This window comes from Anneissia japonica, unplaced genomic scaffold (assembly GCF_011630105.1).
Source record: "Anneissia japonica isolate Jap-2015-1 unplaced genomic scaffold, ASM1163010v1 scaffold287715_len1027211_cov185, whole genome shotgun sequence".
Lineage (NCBI taxonomy): Eukaryota > Metazoa > Echinodermata > Crinoidea > Comatulida > Comatulidae > Anneissia > Anneissia japonica.
In genome coordinates, this window is record NW_022724789.1 from 693,785 (window position 1) to 711,817 (window position 18,033).

The 18,033-nt window shown below is 34.3% G+C and overlaps 1 protein-coding gene across 6 annotated transcripts in view; it reads right to left on the reverse strand.

Moving 5' to 3' along the window:
* The window catches only part of LOC117112567 (glutamate receptor ionotropic, delta-2-like), a 62,860-nt gene that overhangs the window by 12,845 nt on the left and 31,982 nt on the right, over positions 1-18,033 (reverse strand). For 4 of the 6 annotated variants that reach the window (XM_033255665.1, XM_033255666.1, XM_033255660.1 and 1 more), the window contains 5 exons: positions 6,656-6,913; positions 4,768-4,964; positions 4,573-4,626; positions 1,864-1,893; positions 853-888 (listed from right to left, as the gene is read on the reverse strand). In XM_033255665.1, coding sequence (XP_033111556.1) covers positions 853-888; positions 1,864-1,893; positions 4,573-4,626; positions 4,768-4,964; positions 6,656-6,913 — 575 coding nt within the window. The remainder of the gene's footprint in view (positions 1-852; positions 889-1,863; positions 1,894-4,572; positions 4,627-4,767; positions 4,965-6,655; positions 6,914-18,033) is intronic. The other 2 variants (XM_033255663.1, XM_033255664.1) reach the window with 2 other exon arrangements.

Here is an 18,033-nt window from a genome sequence, read left to right on the forward strand (position 1 = left end):
TTGTTTTACAGTACAGATCGGTTATTATTATATTAATATGTATGCTAAAAAGCTAAAATAATGGAAAATGGCAGCCATTTTAAATTGTAATAGCTCAAAAATGTGTACAATATTTAGTTAACTGTTGTCATTGTTATGAGTGAATTTCCAATTAAATGCTGCATTTTAATAACATAAACATACAATGTTAGTGACAATTTTAGGAAAAAATGGCGGCCATTTTGAAACTGCTGGCAACCCCCCTTACGTATGAAATAAAAAATGTTGCACATACTTTTTTGATTTATCAATGTCTACTCTACATCATATCCAATTTTTAACAAATATAGCAAAAAAAAATGCAACCTCTGATATTGCTACATTTCGGACTGAACTATATCCTCAGGTCTTTATCAAGGTAGGTCTTTATCAAGGTATTGATGTACCTTGATAAAGACTTGAGGATAGGCCGAAATATTGGTTTTCTCCAATAGAGTGTTTCTAAAGTCTATACATCGTATTCGTTTCCTATATTCTTTTGTATACATATATACATATACACATATACATATACATATAATACATATATACATATATAAATATATACATATTATATATATAAAATAGATTTAATATATAATAGATTATGAAAGCCTGTAAATGAAATCAACTGCAACCAATGTTACGCAGTCTTTTTATAACATTATTACTAGAACTATAGCCTATACTATAAAAATTATATTAAGTTGAAGAACAGCCTTTATGCAGTTTTCATGAAATCATAGAATGACACATTTGACTGACAACGACATTTAAAGAACACTAATACCACATCACAATATACTTTCACATTTTTGAACAATATTTACTTACTTCTGTCTCTTCACGTTCTCTCCCAGCAGGAGATTCCTAAAAAAAGTCGAAATACAATTAGTACCAATCAGTAGAAGTGATGTACAGTTACCTATGACTACTACACCTGTTACAAAAACACTGGTAGACCCTGTAAAACACAATATAGGCTGCAAAACAATACACAACATTTACACAACACTTCATGGTTATTTCTTTGGTTAATGGAATCGTATATTTGAGACAAATTGATACGCGATTGACAAGAAGGATCTGGTCAATAATTAGTGGCATTACTATTATTAAATCACATACTATCACAAAAATGCAATATTATGAGTACATAAAGATAGATAATGTAAACATGTAAGGAATATGTTATATTTTGGTCAAATTGTTTTTTTTAACCAAAGATTCATCATTTGAGAGTAAGTATAAATATGTTTTCACCGTTTCCAACTCGTAAACACCTTTTTAACAGTTACATTTGGGTGCAATTCCTGAAGCCTGAGATCTAACTTTATGTAACAAAAATATTAGAGTGTTTCCAATAATTATGAATTTTAATAAAGAGTGCAACTATTTTATAGAGGGCGTGATCAGATGCTATACAAGCGGTCGTGGTGGAGAAGGTTTTGGTGTTTTACGGCATCATGCGGACATACTTTTTAGACACAGGTAACCACAACAGTAAACAAAACAGTGAGTTAAAATATTTGGATATCCGATAGAATAAAAACAGTAAAAAGTAAAAATAAAAAAATCTTTTGGAGAATTTTAGAATCTTTCTAAGTAATTTCCTACGTGCATCATGGACCGGTGTTACAACGACCAAAGCAATAATAGGTTGAAAGAAGGGCAGGGTTGAAAGGGTTTAGTGCACATTAAATGAGCCATCTCCGTCACCAATTATAATGAAGAACCCAACACAAGCCACCACACTACGGAATGTTTTAACGCAATGAATACAAAAAAAAAAAGAAAAAATAAAGATATAACGAAAGTATTATGAAACAGTGGTGACAAACCAACCGTTAGAGGGCGTACCTCATCTCGACTCATCTGTGCGTGAGAGGAAGTAAAAACAGTATAATGTTAAAGTGTGACGATAACATTATCTTTTAAAATCAGTTGCTTTAATCAAATAAAATAAGTTGTAAACATTCTTCGTCTGACGTTACGGTGTAGCCTACCCATGCGGAAAACTACGAAGCTGCATGTGCCCTTAGATACAAATGTGCAACGTGTTGAGTTGTACAATAGAAACAAAAGCAAAACCCGAGAAAATGTGCATGCGCCGGTGATAATTAACAGGTTCATTTCAATGCTAAATAAGTTAATGGTAAACGTGCGGCGACTATCATACACACATAATAATTCTCTCTTTTAAAATAACTAGGTATTTACCAAGGTTATCAATTATCGTGGACGAATGAAATGCAACGTTTAATATTAACGTTGTCAATAAAACCATGTTGAAAACACTTTATTTGGTTAGCAATTGAATTTCCGAAAAATTGTGAACGTATCTGAAATCATTTACAAGCTTTGATCGATTATAAAATGTTATATGTATAATAATGTTTACAGTTCGACGAGATGAACTCGATTCCAGGCTAATGTTTATACGCCTATTATACTGTATCAAAACTTCAATGAAGATTGTAACTTTAAGAATATTTATATTTATATTGTATTGGTTCTCAACGCTGACTAATTTTATTTATAAAAAAATATATAAAGTATTTGTATTGCCAATACTGTTTCGCTTCGAAGCTGCTTGTGGTGGGCTGAAAATGAAATTTCTCTCTTTTTTTTTTTTTAAGTGATAACAGTACATTAGAAGATCCAGTGGTGGTGAAGGGGTATTACCCCCTACCGGCAGCAGTCAAAGAATATTTAACCGAGTGTCAAATAATTAGATTAGAGATTTAATGGCTCTCAGGACCTTCACAGTAAGTAAGGAAACACCCTATCTCTACCTCTTGATTGTAGGTCCTCCTCGCTGACCGTTGGTTACCGCGCACCTACACCGGAAAATAACTATGAATCAATCACTTTGTCCTATTAGGCCTGGGCTAGGTCATATACGTTCGAATTACGAACAGAAAATGGAAGAGAATTCCACAGAGAAGGAGCTTGAACAGAATAGGTCTAGATGCAATTACAAACTTGAATAACCAGACATTAGATTGGCCATACAGCTGTGAATTATGGTACATATAGTCTGGCTCTCCAATTCCAATCCAATAGGTATACTACTGCTATTATTGTTTTCATTTGTGGTAAAGCGCAAATGACAAACCTTGTTTTAACCGGCGCTATAGAAATTTTAAAATCTGTATTATTTCTGTACCAAAGTTTCGCCGATATTTAACGATTCAGTCCACGTATATTTCTTAACAAGTTTTGTCAACTACTAAAGTTCCTAATTGGTATATATAGCATTGTTAAAAAGCAAAGTTGAATTTTACTAAATTTATCCCGGGTACAATTAGTTCAGGACAATTTATGATGTCACACATCATTAATTATGAAATTAACAGACTTTCATAAACGAGACTTCTATGATTATGGTTAGCCTCTCTGACTGGAGAGCAGTAAATCATTCCAGATAATTAGTCACACAGGAAAACTTGGATTGTAATGTTATTCCCGCGGCTATATTTCAACGATCAATTAACGTATCTATTGGGAACCAGTCAAGCCATCAATGTCTGCTTATGTTGGACCGAGATATTAACTCTACGTAAGCTATATGGGTGCTATTACAGTAAGTGTGATGGTATTACACGTCAGTGAATATCTTCACACTTCGTCATGTGCACACTTGAACGAGTGCTATTAGTATTAATGTATGTATTGCGCCTAATAGCTAAGTAGATGTTTATGTTCTTCAGGTCATTATGAGCTAGATTTTACGGTATTCTTCTTAATTTGTTCTTAATTAAAGTGGTCGATTTCGTTAAATCGTAGTCGGTGCTAAAGAGCTCCCAATATCAAGTTACTTTCATGATAAATGTTGTTAACTTAGCCGAAAGGACATTATTCCGTTTGTAACTAGGTCTATATACAAAGTATGTGAATATATAGGTTGTTCAAATCTGATTAGTCAATTCCGATTACAACATTATCATGGATAACATTATTACGATAATATTTAAAAAACAAATATTAATGCTTTAGCTAATTTGGAAGTTGTTAGGCTTTCGGACTCAGATTGAGGTCAGGTGATCATATCCTTTTTGTGTACATTTTCCTGTGTGCTCGTTTAACGTCTACGTCTTACCCTCTGCCTGGTAAGTACGTACGGTACAGTACTAGGATTCTTGGCACTGGAAAAGATCGCACTTTGCACCTTATTTATGCACGCAAGCGCTTTTTTTCTGATTATGAAAGGCGCTTTAATAAATAAAAAAATATTATTATCATTTTAAAGTTATTTGAAAGTCTTGAATTTGAATCAGAAAATTAAAAAAAAGTGCATTGGACGCGGGAAATCGAGAAGTGTTTTGGAAACGTTACAGAATGATATTGAGGTTGGAGCTGTGGATAACTGCGTAGTTCATGCTATGTATAATCAACGAATGAAACTCTGTTGCATCTGATAACATAATGCTCAAATTTAATCAGATAACTGTATCTAAGACAGGCAGCTTCGTTGACACCTTGAATGTTTTAAGGTTTTAAGATTTCAGCTAAAGTAGATTGTATGAATAGAATAAGCTTTTAGTTTAATACCTGTGTTGTTACGATCCACTTGTAGTCCTCAGAAGCCATACCATGATTTGCCGCCTGTATAAAAAAGAGGCGAGACTGAGAACAATATCTCAACAAACGTAACCAGAAACTTATAATTAAGTTTATTATTGTTACTAATCTTATGTTCATGTTTTGACCTTAATAAAGATGATTTATTTTAAACCTGTTACTTACCATTTGTAGTAATTTCAAGCTGTTTCTGGTGTTGCAAAATACGATAAAGTGTTTAATTGATGATTTCTTTGCAAGATCCAAAGATGATACCGTGTCTAGCTCACCTGACCGATTTCTTTCCAGACGAAACAATATTACTTCAAGATAATAATTATCACTCGATGCTTCTGTTAACATATCTTCCACATTCCTAAAGGCTGAATTAAAGCAAAGACAGTTCAAGAACGTAACATGATGATACGCATACCTTTTAATTTGGAAACAAAAATATATGGTTAATATTTCAGGATATTTTGTCTTTGCTGTTATAAATTTGGTTCACACTCCGTCTGTCGGTGACCGTCTACCGATGAAATCCTCCACACTTGCCTCCACAATAGCTGATCGTCGGTAGTAGCATGCAATTCAACAAAAGGACGCACATCTCTGCTCGTGTACAGCGCGTGCGTACAGTCCTTTGATCTGTGGCATCGACAATGTCCGATACTAGCTGCGAGTACAGCCGTCAATTATTAGTCTATCTGTGCCATAGTTTTATGGTGTTAGTTACTATTAAATTTGGGTACTTTGCAATGTCTGTTACATCTGATTTCTTTTGACCACGAGTTTGTTTTAAATCCAAAAACACTTAAAACTTGTTTGTTTTTCTATATAAAAGTGCTTCTATAAAGCACAATTCGATTCGTGAAAATTGACCAACAAAATGAAAGGTTAAAGAAAATGAAAACTCACGATTTTTATTTAAAAAAAATCATGTTCTTGTATAACATTAAACTGTCATTTTTACAATGTTGGACTAAGGTGAACAAAGCAAACATTTGAGTTGATACAGAAAATTTATTTATTTTTTCTGCGAAGCGAGTCTCATGAACCACCGGACACCACCTCATCGGTAAAAATAATGTTGAAAACAAATGTAATTTCAGTCTATGTTAATGCAAAAATTCATTCGGCCTTTCTTACCCCACCGCACGATGCGCGATTATCATGACAACTGACACGCGCGTGGGTAATTCGTCACACGCTGGCGTTATGTCATAGAATGGTCCTTTCCAGAATTTCAAACAAACTGACCAATCAAAATATTGCCAAGATTACGCGCTTGTCACACAAAAACGCATGTGTTTACGTACGTACGTACGTTTACGCTTAGCAACGAGATCCAAGGTGGGGGAGTGGTCTTATCGGGAAGGCCCATTATCAGCTGCCGAAGCCAACGTAACGTGCGCCGTGCTTAGTCTTGTATTTTATGATATAGTAGGGCAGTCAGCAATAAGAACGTTGATAAATGGCTCATAAAAAATATTATTCTTGAGAATTAGGAAGCAGATTTTGTTTCATTTGCAAATATAGTTTACGGCATGATTGAAACGAATGTGTCTATTTTTTTTTTTTACTAAACTGAATTACAAAAAAAAATGTTGATTTAATAGGTGCTTTTATTCTTCTGTTGTTATCTAAATATCTAAGATGGAGAAGTAGACTACTATTTGCAGTAGCCAACGTCTAATGTAATTGCTATTAGTTGAATTCGTGTATATTTTTTGCGGTGATGTCTGACATGCTCTGTCTGAATTACGTATAATGTTTTGAAGTACCAAATTCAGGCACGATAAAAACAAAAAGTGATGGTGGTGGTAATGATGAGGATGATGATGGTGATAATGACAGATGATGGTGAGTATGACAGTAACTTAATTGTAATGATGTTGGTGGTGATGATGATAATGATGGTGACGATAATGATGATATGAATAATGATGGTGATGACGACGACGACGACGACGACGACGACAACGATGATGATGATGATGATGATGATGATAATGATGATGAAAAAATTTAATAATGTAATCGAAAATATTCTATATATATTTGTAATACTTACCAATGTCACTATCGTAGAAGATACATACTTTAATCCATTTCATATACTTTATGAAGTCAAACACAATTGCATTTTGATGCTCAAACGACGGCCTGATACTGACAGTAAAACTGTTACTTTTTTCTATGGAACACTTATCCTTAGGTACAGCAAAATGCGGGATGTTGTATTCTTCAGCAAGCGACTGAATTGCTAGATTCGATTCACACGATGTTGAGGACACCAGTGCTGTGATGTTATCGTCCAGCAATGAGCAAGCTGTTGGAGACAAAGGTAAAAAGGTATGAATAGTGTATAAGTTATAATATCAAGTCCTGGGTGTTTAAATTAATGTACCACGATTAGCGTGCTAGCTGAGTTGCACTGAACGCTTACTGTGTTGTACGCCGGGTGGTACAACCGTCGTACGATGAATGTAACTCCGCTTCAAGTGAGCGCTAGGCGACGCTTCGCCGTCTGCTGATTGTCGGTGGCAGTCTAAAAGGATTATCATTTATATATTTATTTATATATTTATTTATATATTATTACATTTATATATTTATTTATATATTAATATATTTATTTATATATTTATGTATATATTTATATATATATTTATTTATTTACTTAATTATTTATTTGTTTATTTTGTTTTTTTATTGATTTATTTAGGCACACAACATGGTCCAAGGATTTTCAATAGCAAATATATCACTGTCTTATGTCGTGGCGTTGCGTTCTCCGTAGAATCGCGTCACCCAACGACAGTCGAGCCCAGTGAGTGCCCGGCTTAACTAGAACATCGAGGCCAGGTTTATGCGATTTTCAGACATAAAGGTTTGAAGTTCGAATATTTAAGCTCCAGTTTAAACTGCAGGACCACAAATTAATGTAGACCTTATTCATAGGATGGGCATTGAAAGAGAATGTTGGTAAGTTTTACGCACGATGTTTTTATTCTGAACTACATAACTAATTATTGCTTTAAGTAACAGTTCGCACAAGAAGTGTGTAGAATATTCAATGATATTTTATGATAGTAATAATACTAATAAGTATTCGAATGACATTTTCAATAATAAAGACTGGTTGAATATCGTAGCTGTGCTTAATAATGGGATAATTACGCCATGCTATGTCATAAATATGAACTTTAAGCCGATGAGAGGCTTTAAAATGTCAACCTTTTCATAACATAAGCAATTAGTTGTTGCAGCCCCGTGTATAACCGTTGGTAAACACTGATCTAGGGTATTAGTAAAATTGTTTGTTTATATTCTTCTATATTTTAAAGAAGAGCTAATGCTTATTAACACAAATAACAACCGATGTTCGAATAGTGTTGTTTCTCTATAAACTTCTGCCTACTGTAAATTATTTTTCTTTATTTTAGAAGACAAAAAATAAGTGAAATTAAACTTCATTAGTATAGTATATGATATAATACGCATAGGAATTGATCGGAGAATAGGGAAACATCAAATTTAGACTACAAAATCATTACATAATCGAAAATAAGAAAATTGTGAACAGATAACAATTAAAACAAAATTAATTGCTCGTAATGATAATTAGAAAATGGTAATTAAAGAGGTGCTAACGTCACAGTTTCGCAAGTTTAATTACGTCAGCTAGTTGAAGCTTTTGAGATACGGTACTGTATATTGCGCATACGCAAAAACCGATAAACGTCATTTCGTCAAAATGAATCAAGATAGCCATTTTTTAGTTTACGTTGCCACGATTCTAATTATGAAATCGGTTTATTCGCAAACCCCGATAAAGTCAACGTATTTTGCACTACAAGCAAACGTTTTATTTTTTTTGCAAAAGCCCATAAACACCATTCCATGTCTTTAGCAAAGGCCGATATATCTGTTTCAGCCAATCAGCGTGCAGCTCTGAATTGAGGCGACTGACACTACTCTCTCACAGATAGTGCTTTGCGGTCTAGTCTTCTCGCTTGGTAAAGACGTAAATTTAGTAATTTCTTTGAAATAATCAGGGGCGCCTGCGACGTGCCCCCACCCCCTTATATCACAAAAAAAAAAAAAAAAACTAAAAAAAAAACCACTTTTTTTTTTTGGAGATAATTGAATGGATACATAATTCCATAGAAAGGTTGATTCTATGTCATATCGTGCAATGCATAGCTACAAAGACAGTTTAAGCGCAGATGCACCAGCATGGAAACCTTTGTGCAATCAATCACTCTCTATCGAGGTCAGCAGATATGTGCATAGTGACCCCATGCACAGTGACCACATGTGTGCACATCTCCATTGACGACACCCCTTCAGTAGACTTATGAAATTGTATAATCCTATTGTCTCTAATTGACATGAAACAAAGTAGGCCTACCTAAACCTAGGCCTACTTCCAGTGGCGGATTTGGGTGGGGGTGGCGCATAAGGGGCGTACGCCCCTCTCCCCCCCCCTATTTTTTTGCAAAGGAAAAATTACACCCACAGTTTTTAAGTCTTCTTTTCCTACCAAAAACACCCTAGGAGAGTGCTATTCATAAATCCACTTGATGAGAAATAGAACACTTGTAATTTACTCAATGTTAATATACTGTACGGTAGCGAATTTGGTTGATTGACGACTTTTTTAACGGATTTTAGATATTACTTTTCCTTTTTGCTGATTTTGTGATTTTTATGTTCATTGCTGAGAAACTTCATCAGTTTTTCTAGAAGTGAAATTTCTCTTTTGAAATGGTGTACATTTATGGCCTTTGCATGTTGTCAACGATTATGTTGTGAGTAGATGAATTATTACTAATTTAATGACACATGTCATAGTTGCATATTGCAGGTACCCTGTATATTAAAATTTCTTTTAAAAGACATACACCTATTATTATTACTTTTTTTTAAATTTATTTGTTACTGAAAACTACCATGCTAGATAGTCAAAATCGACTCAATACAACCTCATATTCCTCAAATGTGCTGGGCTTCCACCAGGGCCTCTGCCCCTGGACCCCGCCGGGGGCCCTAGGCGGCCCCCCTGGCCCCCAGCCTAAGGCTGCTTGCTTCGCTCGCAGACTACACCCCCCTTTTTTTTCTGGCAGGCTGCATCCGCCCATGCCCTCGGTGCTTCGTACCTTGGCTGATCGTCCATCTTTACTTTGCCGCCGCCCCCTTTCCCTTTTGCTAAATCCTGTATCCGCCACTGATAATGGATAAATTCAATGATATTGAAGAGCCTGTGTTGAATTCTCACCATTGGGACATAAAAACAACGGTGGCCAGGCAATTTTGTTCAAGCTGTGACCACGAGAACTAGGGTGAAGTTATAGGGCCTAAGAAGCCTAGGTAGGCCTAAGTGGTGAGGAAAATGTTCACCCTGTCGTATGCACACCGTGACCCTGGCCTAGCTACGGTTATGTTGGCTACCCTCTCTGCCGACGATCTTCCTTGTATCCAATATCGTGTCATATATAATAAGCCTTGCCCTACCCACCCATTCTCTCTGATACCTCCACACCATTGAGTTTTACTATTTCAAAATAATAGCCCAAGTAATAACACTCAGTCTAATATTGTATGTTATACAGCACATAGGCCTACAATACAAAAACAAGCAGGGTTGAATTCAGAAACATGATGTAAGCACACCTCCCTACACCCCCCCCCCCCCCCCCCCCATCCGACCAATCAGACCTGGTTTTGATTGTCTCAAAATGAGTTTCTGTTTAATTTAGAATAGTAAATTAATTTGTTATAATGGTATTACATTTCAGATCCCGATGATGCTGGATTTGTAAACAAAATCAGGAGGTGAATTTATCTGTTTTTGACGCAAACAAAATCAATATTACCAAATTATCTTTCTTAATGAAAGTTTACATTTTTCAAATTTTAACAGTATGATCCCACATATACATCGATGAGCCTGTATTTTTTTAAGTGATCTTTAGAAGAAGGCTTATTAAAAATACTTAATTATCTCAAAACTAAAAAAATGGATTTATTTGTTTTTTTGCATATGAGAGATTAAGAGCATGTTGAATATAGTATGTAGAAAGTAGTAGTAATAAAATAATAAAATACTACCGTAATAATTTGTGTATCAATTAATAAAATCATAATTATATATACCATGTCACTGCATAGATCTGCATATAATTGCATATACCTCTATACTATGTTATTTGTATATAAATCTGTTGATATAGGCCTACCAGAACATTACATTGCTAAAAGTTTTGCTTATTTTTTATTTGTGAATGTGATGATGATTATTATTATCATAATTGTAATTAATGATATTATTATGATTGTTTTAAGTGGAACGCTTAACTAATCAAGGTGTCAATTTGCGTCTAAAGTGAAGCATCAAATAAATCAAACCACGATCTGTTTGTACTCTTTGGTTTTTTTCCTATCAATTTGTTACGTTGCCGCAGCTGCGTCCGCTAAAGTTTTGTTTCAATGTGTGTGTGTTTTTTTTTTTTTTGATATGGAATAAAAGAAACAGAGAGAAAAAAAAGAAAATATCGGTTAAACGAATAAATCAATCTCATTCAATACTGAAATCGATAATTTCGGAATGGAGCAAAAGTTTTGTTTGGAACGATGTGCCAATATCTCGAACGCAACACACGTATGAACTTTTTAAAATCACGTAATCGGCCCAGATGCGGGTGCTAAGATTTCCCCAGGTAGAAACAGATCGTGGTTTCATTTATTTAATGCTCCACTTTAAACGCAAAGACTGACTTAAACACCTTGATTAGTTTAGCGTTCCACTTAAAAATAAGATGCGAGTTGACGTTAAAATTCAGACAGTTTGACGTTTAGAATATGTTGAAGTGGAGAACAAATTTGACATGTATAGAGTTACGGTGAACTAGTCATAACAAGATTCATTTGTTAGAAAGGTTATAGAAACGGCGCTGAATTCGTTCTTTCAGTGGTGCATTGATTTGATGAATTAATGATCACTAAGCCCAAATAATCTATGTTTTGATTTCATGTGTTGAAGGCGGTTAAGAATGTTACACATTTCAAGATAGGCCTATGCGTTTCAAAAAGTGCAACTAACAAACCAGAATATTCAAATTCAATGTTTGGATTTATATTAGAAACTTTTAAAATTAGAATGAGAATAATTGTTCTCTGTATAATTAGCATATATATAAACATATACTGTTTCTATGTAGGCCTATTTATAATTGGCTGGTATAAATCAAGATTGTGTAATAGTAGAGCCAGTGGGGGAGGGAACACGGATGACGTCGGACCAAATACACATTCATTTGCCTATCCTAACAACTTAATATTTTGATTGCCTAATCACTAATATTTGGTCTAAAAGCACAATGTTGGGCCATATTAAGACTTTTTTTTTATATTTCGTCAATTTGTTTCTTTCCTCTTATTTACTATTGTAACGTTTTAACTTTTTTTAAATGGTAATACTTGTTCCTATTACATTTCGTTAATTACGGTAGATTTTCAAAGTAATCATTAGTGTTCATTTGTCGATCGCTTCAATAGTTTCTGCTTCCATGCTGTACATTCATTTGTCTGATGATATGTAATATTTTTTTGCGTAGCGCGTCCATTTGATTGGTTCGCACGTGTTTATTTTTAGTGCATGCGTTTTCGTTTATGCTTTTACGTAATTTCTGTGTTTCTGTGTGGAGCTAAAAAAAAGTCACTATCGGGATTGCTTACTTGGTGTAATGTAATTAAGTTAATAATAGCCTAAAATTTGAAATTAGATTGTCAAAAAATTAACGAAAGCATATAGAATAATATTTTATTATACATTTTTTTGCATATATTCTTAAGCAGTTTTATAATCTTGATTACATCTCCTGAGCTATAACAGATGTTGCATTTTGATTAATGGTATTCACCAACAACAGTTTCATAATCATATTGACAATAATAAAATAACAATAATAATAATAATAATAATAATAATAACAATAATAATAATAATAATAATAATAATAATAATAATAATAATAATAATAATAATAAACATCAGAACAAGAACAATAATAAAAAATAACGTAATCAATTATATCGAATTTATCATGAAACTTTTTACTATCGGTATTTTTGTTCAGTCAATCTTAAAATGTGTTTTATAAACCGCGCATAAATATGCGATTGGTATTCGAGATCTTGTCACCGATAGATTACGGTATGTTTTATGAAAAAAAAATATGTAGATGTAATCGAGAGTCGTGAAAGTTTGCATAAGATAAACAAAGATTGAAGTTTGGTAAGGCATAATTAGACTGACCGACTGCCAAGATCAATTCTGTTTTAGACCCGACCATGACTATCAACTGACCCACACACTGAGCTGCCGGCCGGGACATATCATGGGTGGTCACCTGATTCGTTTAAGACATAGATGAATCTCATATCTATCAATTTTGTTTCTGTCTAATGTAGATATGGCTCATTTACCATTTGTCACTTGCATATGTAGCTGGACATCACGCTAATGTATAAAGCATAACTGCAAGATAAGTTAGAGTGTATCTCTGCAAGCGTTACAGCACAAGATACAATATATATATAGCATTGAGGGAAGGACTGTTTTATTTGGCAAGAATATTTTAAATATTTTATAAAAACTGGTTTAATTTTATTGGGTTTTTTATTCAAGAAAATTTATTTCCAGTCACAAAATTGCATTGTTTTCTTTATTCTGTTGAAATAAATGATGCGGCAAAGAAAAAAAAAATCCCAAATTTTTGACACGGGCGGGGGTGATTTAACAATTTTTTTCTTGTGCCTAATCTATGCCGGGATTGTCTGGGGCAGGCAGAAAATAAATTGTCTGTACTGTACACATATCATGACCTCCCTCCATCATTACGGCAACCCCGAATTTCATCATCCACTTTTTTGTGACTTTCACAAGATTAACAAATTTCACCTATCATAATTTAATCTTAAAATAAATATTCGTAGAAATGTCGGTAGATCGGGTTACACCGGTATCTGGAGCCACGTTTTAGGCACACGCTCAGTTGGTTTTTTTTTTTTTTTTTTTTTTTTTTTTTTGGCAGGTAAGTTTTGGTTTACATTTTAAACGTGTTGACGTCGTGAACGCAAGCATCGTCATCGTGACGCTCTAGTGTGAACCAAAGCTAAAAACTAGTAGCGTTGCTTGATCTTGCGCCATCGTATGTACTATGTGATATTATGTTGGGATTAATAATACACAGTTCGTCTTTAGCTAATAAAGCTAATTGAACAATACAATTTAATTTTTGAATTATTTATATTTAGTATATAAGTATGTTGTTTAGATTTCTATCAAAAATTGGAACAAGAAATGTTTTCCCTGCTAAACACACGGATGATATCGTTCCTTGCCCCTCTTATACATTTAAACCAGAGCGGAACACACTTTGTCGACAGGGGAACCCATCTCAGCCCTCTGTGAGTGAGAACTTATCAATGTAACGTATTTATGTTTATTCCTGTGTTTTTTGGAAGATGATGTCTACACTTAGCAAAAACAGGTCTGCTAAAGTATCTACAAGATGGTCCATATTTAAGATTAATATTTCACTTATTATGGACTCAGAACATTTTACCAATAAAGGTAGGTAAGCTTTAAAATGATTATATAAAAAAATAAAGTTTAAATTTAAATGTTTAGTTCAATACACTTAAGAGGTGACTTATTATTTCTTCAGTGTTGTTCCGATTCTGTTAATAGCGTATAGAGTTCTTCTCCCTCGATATTACTAAATATAATTGGATTTATCTTCAATCACCAGTCGAAAAACAAATTACTTTCCGTATTGTGTGGATAACGTGTCATTTTAATATTTATAACTACTGTGTGTAAACATAACTTTGAACATTTAGGAAAAAATATTATATTGGTTTGGTGTTTCAAGTAATTCCAATTTTTGAGAGTACAATACCATTAAACGGAAAAAAAATCATCTAACGAAAAACAGGAAGACCACAATAACGTACTGTACGTGAAAGGTTGTCAAGTTAGTTAATTGCATTTGCAAGATCACACTCATATTCATCAATATACATAAATATCTGACGAGGAGGAAAATATATTTTCATTTGATGGGAAGGCAGGATCTTTTCTACTAATGTGTCATGTTCCTAAAAAGTTCTGTTGATTATGATGTTTGTATTGTAATCGGTATAAAAAAATATCTCTGAAAAGATACATTATATTAATAAAATATAACACTTTAGAGGTCTAAATCGTAACGCTACTATATTATGTATATATTTTAGAACGTTAAAGACGAGGAACTTGCTAGTGTAAAAAAAATGTTCCCAAATCGGAATTCCAACCCGGGACCTTCTGCTGTCTATTGAAATGCCTTAACCAACTTCGCCTCTAAGGCATCATTAGAGAAATATAATCCGTTTAGAAGCTACTGAATTTCACACTTTTGCACATGCGTGGAACAACGCTAGTTTCCGATGCATTGCAGACAACATAGATCAAGAACTTAACCATCTTAAGAACTTAAACAAGTGTATGTATGAAAAAATATTATATGTTCCTATTTGTGAATTGTAATTATCTATTTGTTTATAAACTATAAACTGTGCTCATGGTGGTAATAGGCTTGTTTTATTTAAAAAAAAATCACATTCATAAGTAACATACAAAAAATCACTAAAAACAGTCACTAATCAAATGTCAAAAGCAACATAAAATTTAATTGAAGACTAATGGTGTTAAAACAGACTTTTACAGGCCTATATACATTGGGGCCTAGTAGTAGTAGTATATTTCGTTTTGGATTCGTAGTGGAGTTAAAATTGATGAAGGTTGTTAGAGCTACCGGAGAATATCACAAGAGGAGCTCGACTGCAGTATTTAAAAAATAGCGAAGATGTTTCCGCTGTTAAAGAACGGAAGAATCGTCACATGATGCCGGTGTCGTCAAACTGGTCAACAGCCGCGTTTGAAAGCGACTCAACTTTCACACCTTACCCACTCTAGAATAAGTCACTTTACCCCGCGATTATGATATCATAATTTGGGTCCGTTTTACCCGGCTGAATGTGTATGCGGTAAATTAATAATACTGAATCAGTGACACTTTGCAGTTGGCTGACTAAATTGGACAGAGCAGCTGTGATAACTTTGGCGGGAATATTACCATCAAGTGTAAGTTATGACATAGGGTTCATAGTGCTGGCGAGGAAGACGGAACTGAGTGTACTCAATTTAACAATCATATTCTACACATAAACAGATACAGAAGAGCACTGCCTCCGTGAAGCTTATTGTTAACACGTAAGCACAGAATAACTTTAAATGATCCACTATAATAGGCCAATTCATGTCAATCCACATGTTATTCAACCATAGCATTGTAGTCTATTACGGACACACCATGTTTTAAATTAAATTACGATTATAAAAATACTGTTGTCTATCAAGCAGTCTATATTTGTGCATTTGTAAACCATTTGAATTAAGACAGTGGCTTTTAATACACGTACCAGTTGAACATATTTCTAATTTTGGTTTAACATTATTGTCCTAATCAATACATTTAATCAGAATTAGATTGTTCAATAGTGGTGTAACAATAGCCACTGCCTAAAGTAATAATGGTCATAACGTGTTAAGAACAATAATAAATACATTTATTGTTATTACTATTGTTGTTATTGTTATTGTTTTTGTTATTTATTTTGTTTTCCATGTAAAACGATTTTCATAGAAGATCCTATCGCCTACCTATGCAATGGCAAACAATCTGACAGTTATTTACAATCCAGTTTTATGAATGGTTATCCAATAGATTACACTTACAAAATATATTAGTACTTGTAATACTATTCTCTGAACATGAAGCTATTGATAATAAGCTCTACATCGATTCGGTTTTTGAAAAGCAATCTATATTTTCCCAACACAATTCTGTTACAATTAATTTCTTACATTAAAATAGCTAGAAAGAGAAAGCAGCGCGATGTCCGACATCGTTTATGTATTGACCTTTCCAATTCAAGTTATTGGAATGCTGAAAGGGGATGCGGACAGAAAGTGAGAACAAAATTCTCGGACTAAACGAAGCTAAGTCATTAATAATAGATGTGTGCTGGATCCGTTACGTTCATATGTTTTAAATTTGATAGGCTGTCATGTTGCTTCATGGCGCATTAAACGTACGCACCATAACTGCAAGGATAATTACAACACAACACTTTCCTTGTTTAATTTTTCTCTTCCATTGTCGATTCTGCATATCGAAACAAAATGTATTTTAAATGTTTATATATATTCGCAATGTATATTTCCGCAGTATGCATCAAACTTAACAACAGACCAATCAGAACGATGCTAGGAATACGCGCATGTCTCACAAACGCACATGTTTGCGTTTGTTTTTACACACTGTCGTCTTATGGGACATTAGCAACAACATTTAAGGGGACGGGGCTTAGCGAAAAGGTCCAATCCATGAGAGACCAAGACGCCGCGACGACGTATAGTTCCAACGACGAAGTCGAACAGCCACACAGCTCAGGATATTTCATCCGGCCCGGCAGTTAGCCCGTGGGCCGATGCAGTGTGCACAAGTAATCCTTTACACAAACACAGTAGTACAAAAAATGGCGCCGTTTTGAAACTCAATATAAATATGAAGCTGCATTGTTTTCATATCATGTAGTGTAGTGAATGACACGGAAAAAGTGATTAGAACTGAACATAGAGAAAGAAAAGAAAAATGTTTTCCTTATTTGTGCGTTAACACAATATAAAAGCCACCATGCACATTATTTCGTTAATGTCTGCAACCGCGTCTGCGTCAGTATAGACACACCATAGAGATATGAATACACCACGAATTAATTTTTTTGGGAGGTGTAATTGCTCTACCACGAGTCACACGCGAGAACGTTTTAGCCACGCGTACAGTACTGCCAAACAGTCAAGGAGGCCTATAAATTGACTAGGTGCTGACTCATACAACCAACGATGAACTGCTAAGACATTGAAAGATGAATACGGACGCCTATAAGGCTTAATTAGATTTGACGTCCAGTCACGAGAGGGTGCACTTTCACCGCATGTATACCTATTCTAAGTATAAATGTGTGATGTTTGTGGTGACCATTTATAGAAGGGTCGTATATCATCAGTTTGTTAACACTTTACGCCTCGTTACAAGCGATGGTGTTAAGATGACTGACTCTTCCGTGTTAATCACGTCGATCCCCATGACGATGGCTGTGAAAGTATCCACGCGACATGTAGTTCAATAACCACGGGGAGTACCAATTACGTAGGGGTGGGGGAGTAGCCTACCGAACTATTCCTAGGCTCTAACAAAATATATGAACAATCAAGTTGAGGTAATGCTTTCGAAAGGCAGAATATTTAGTCCTTTCTCAGGAGAATATATATAT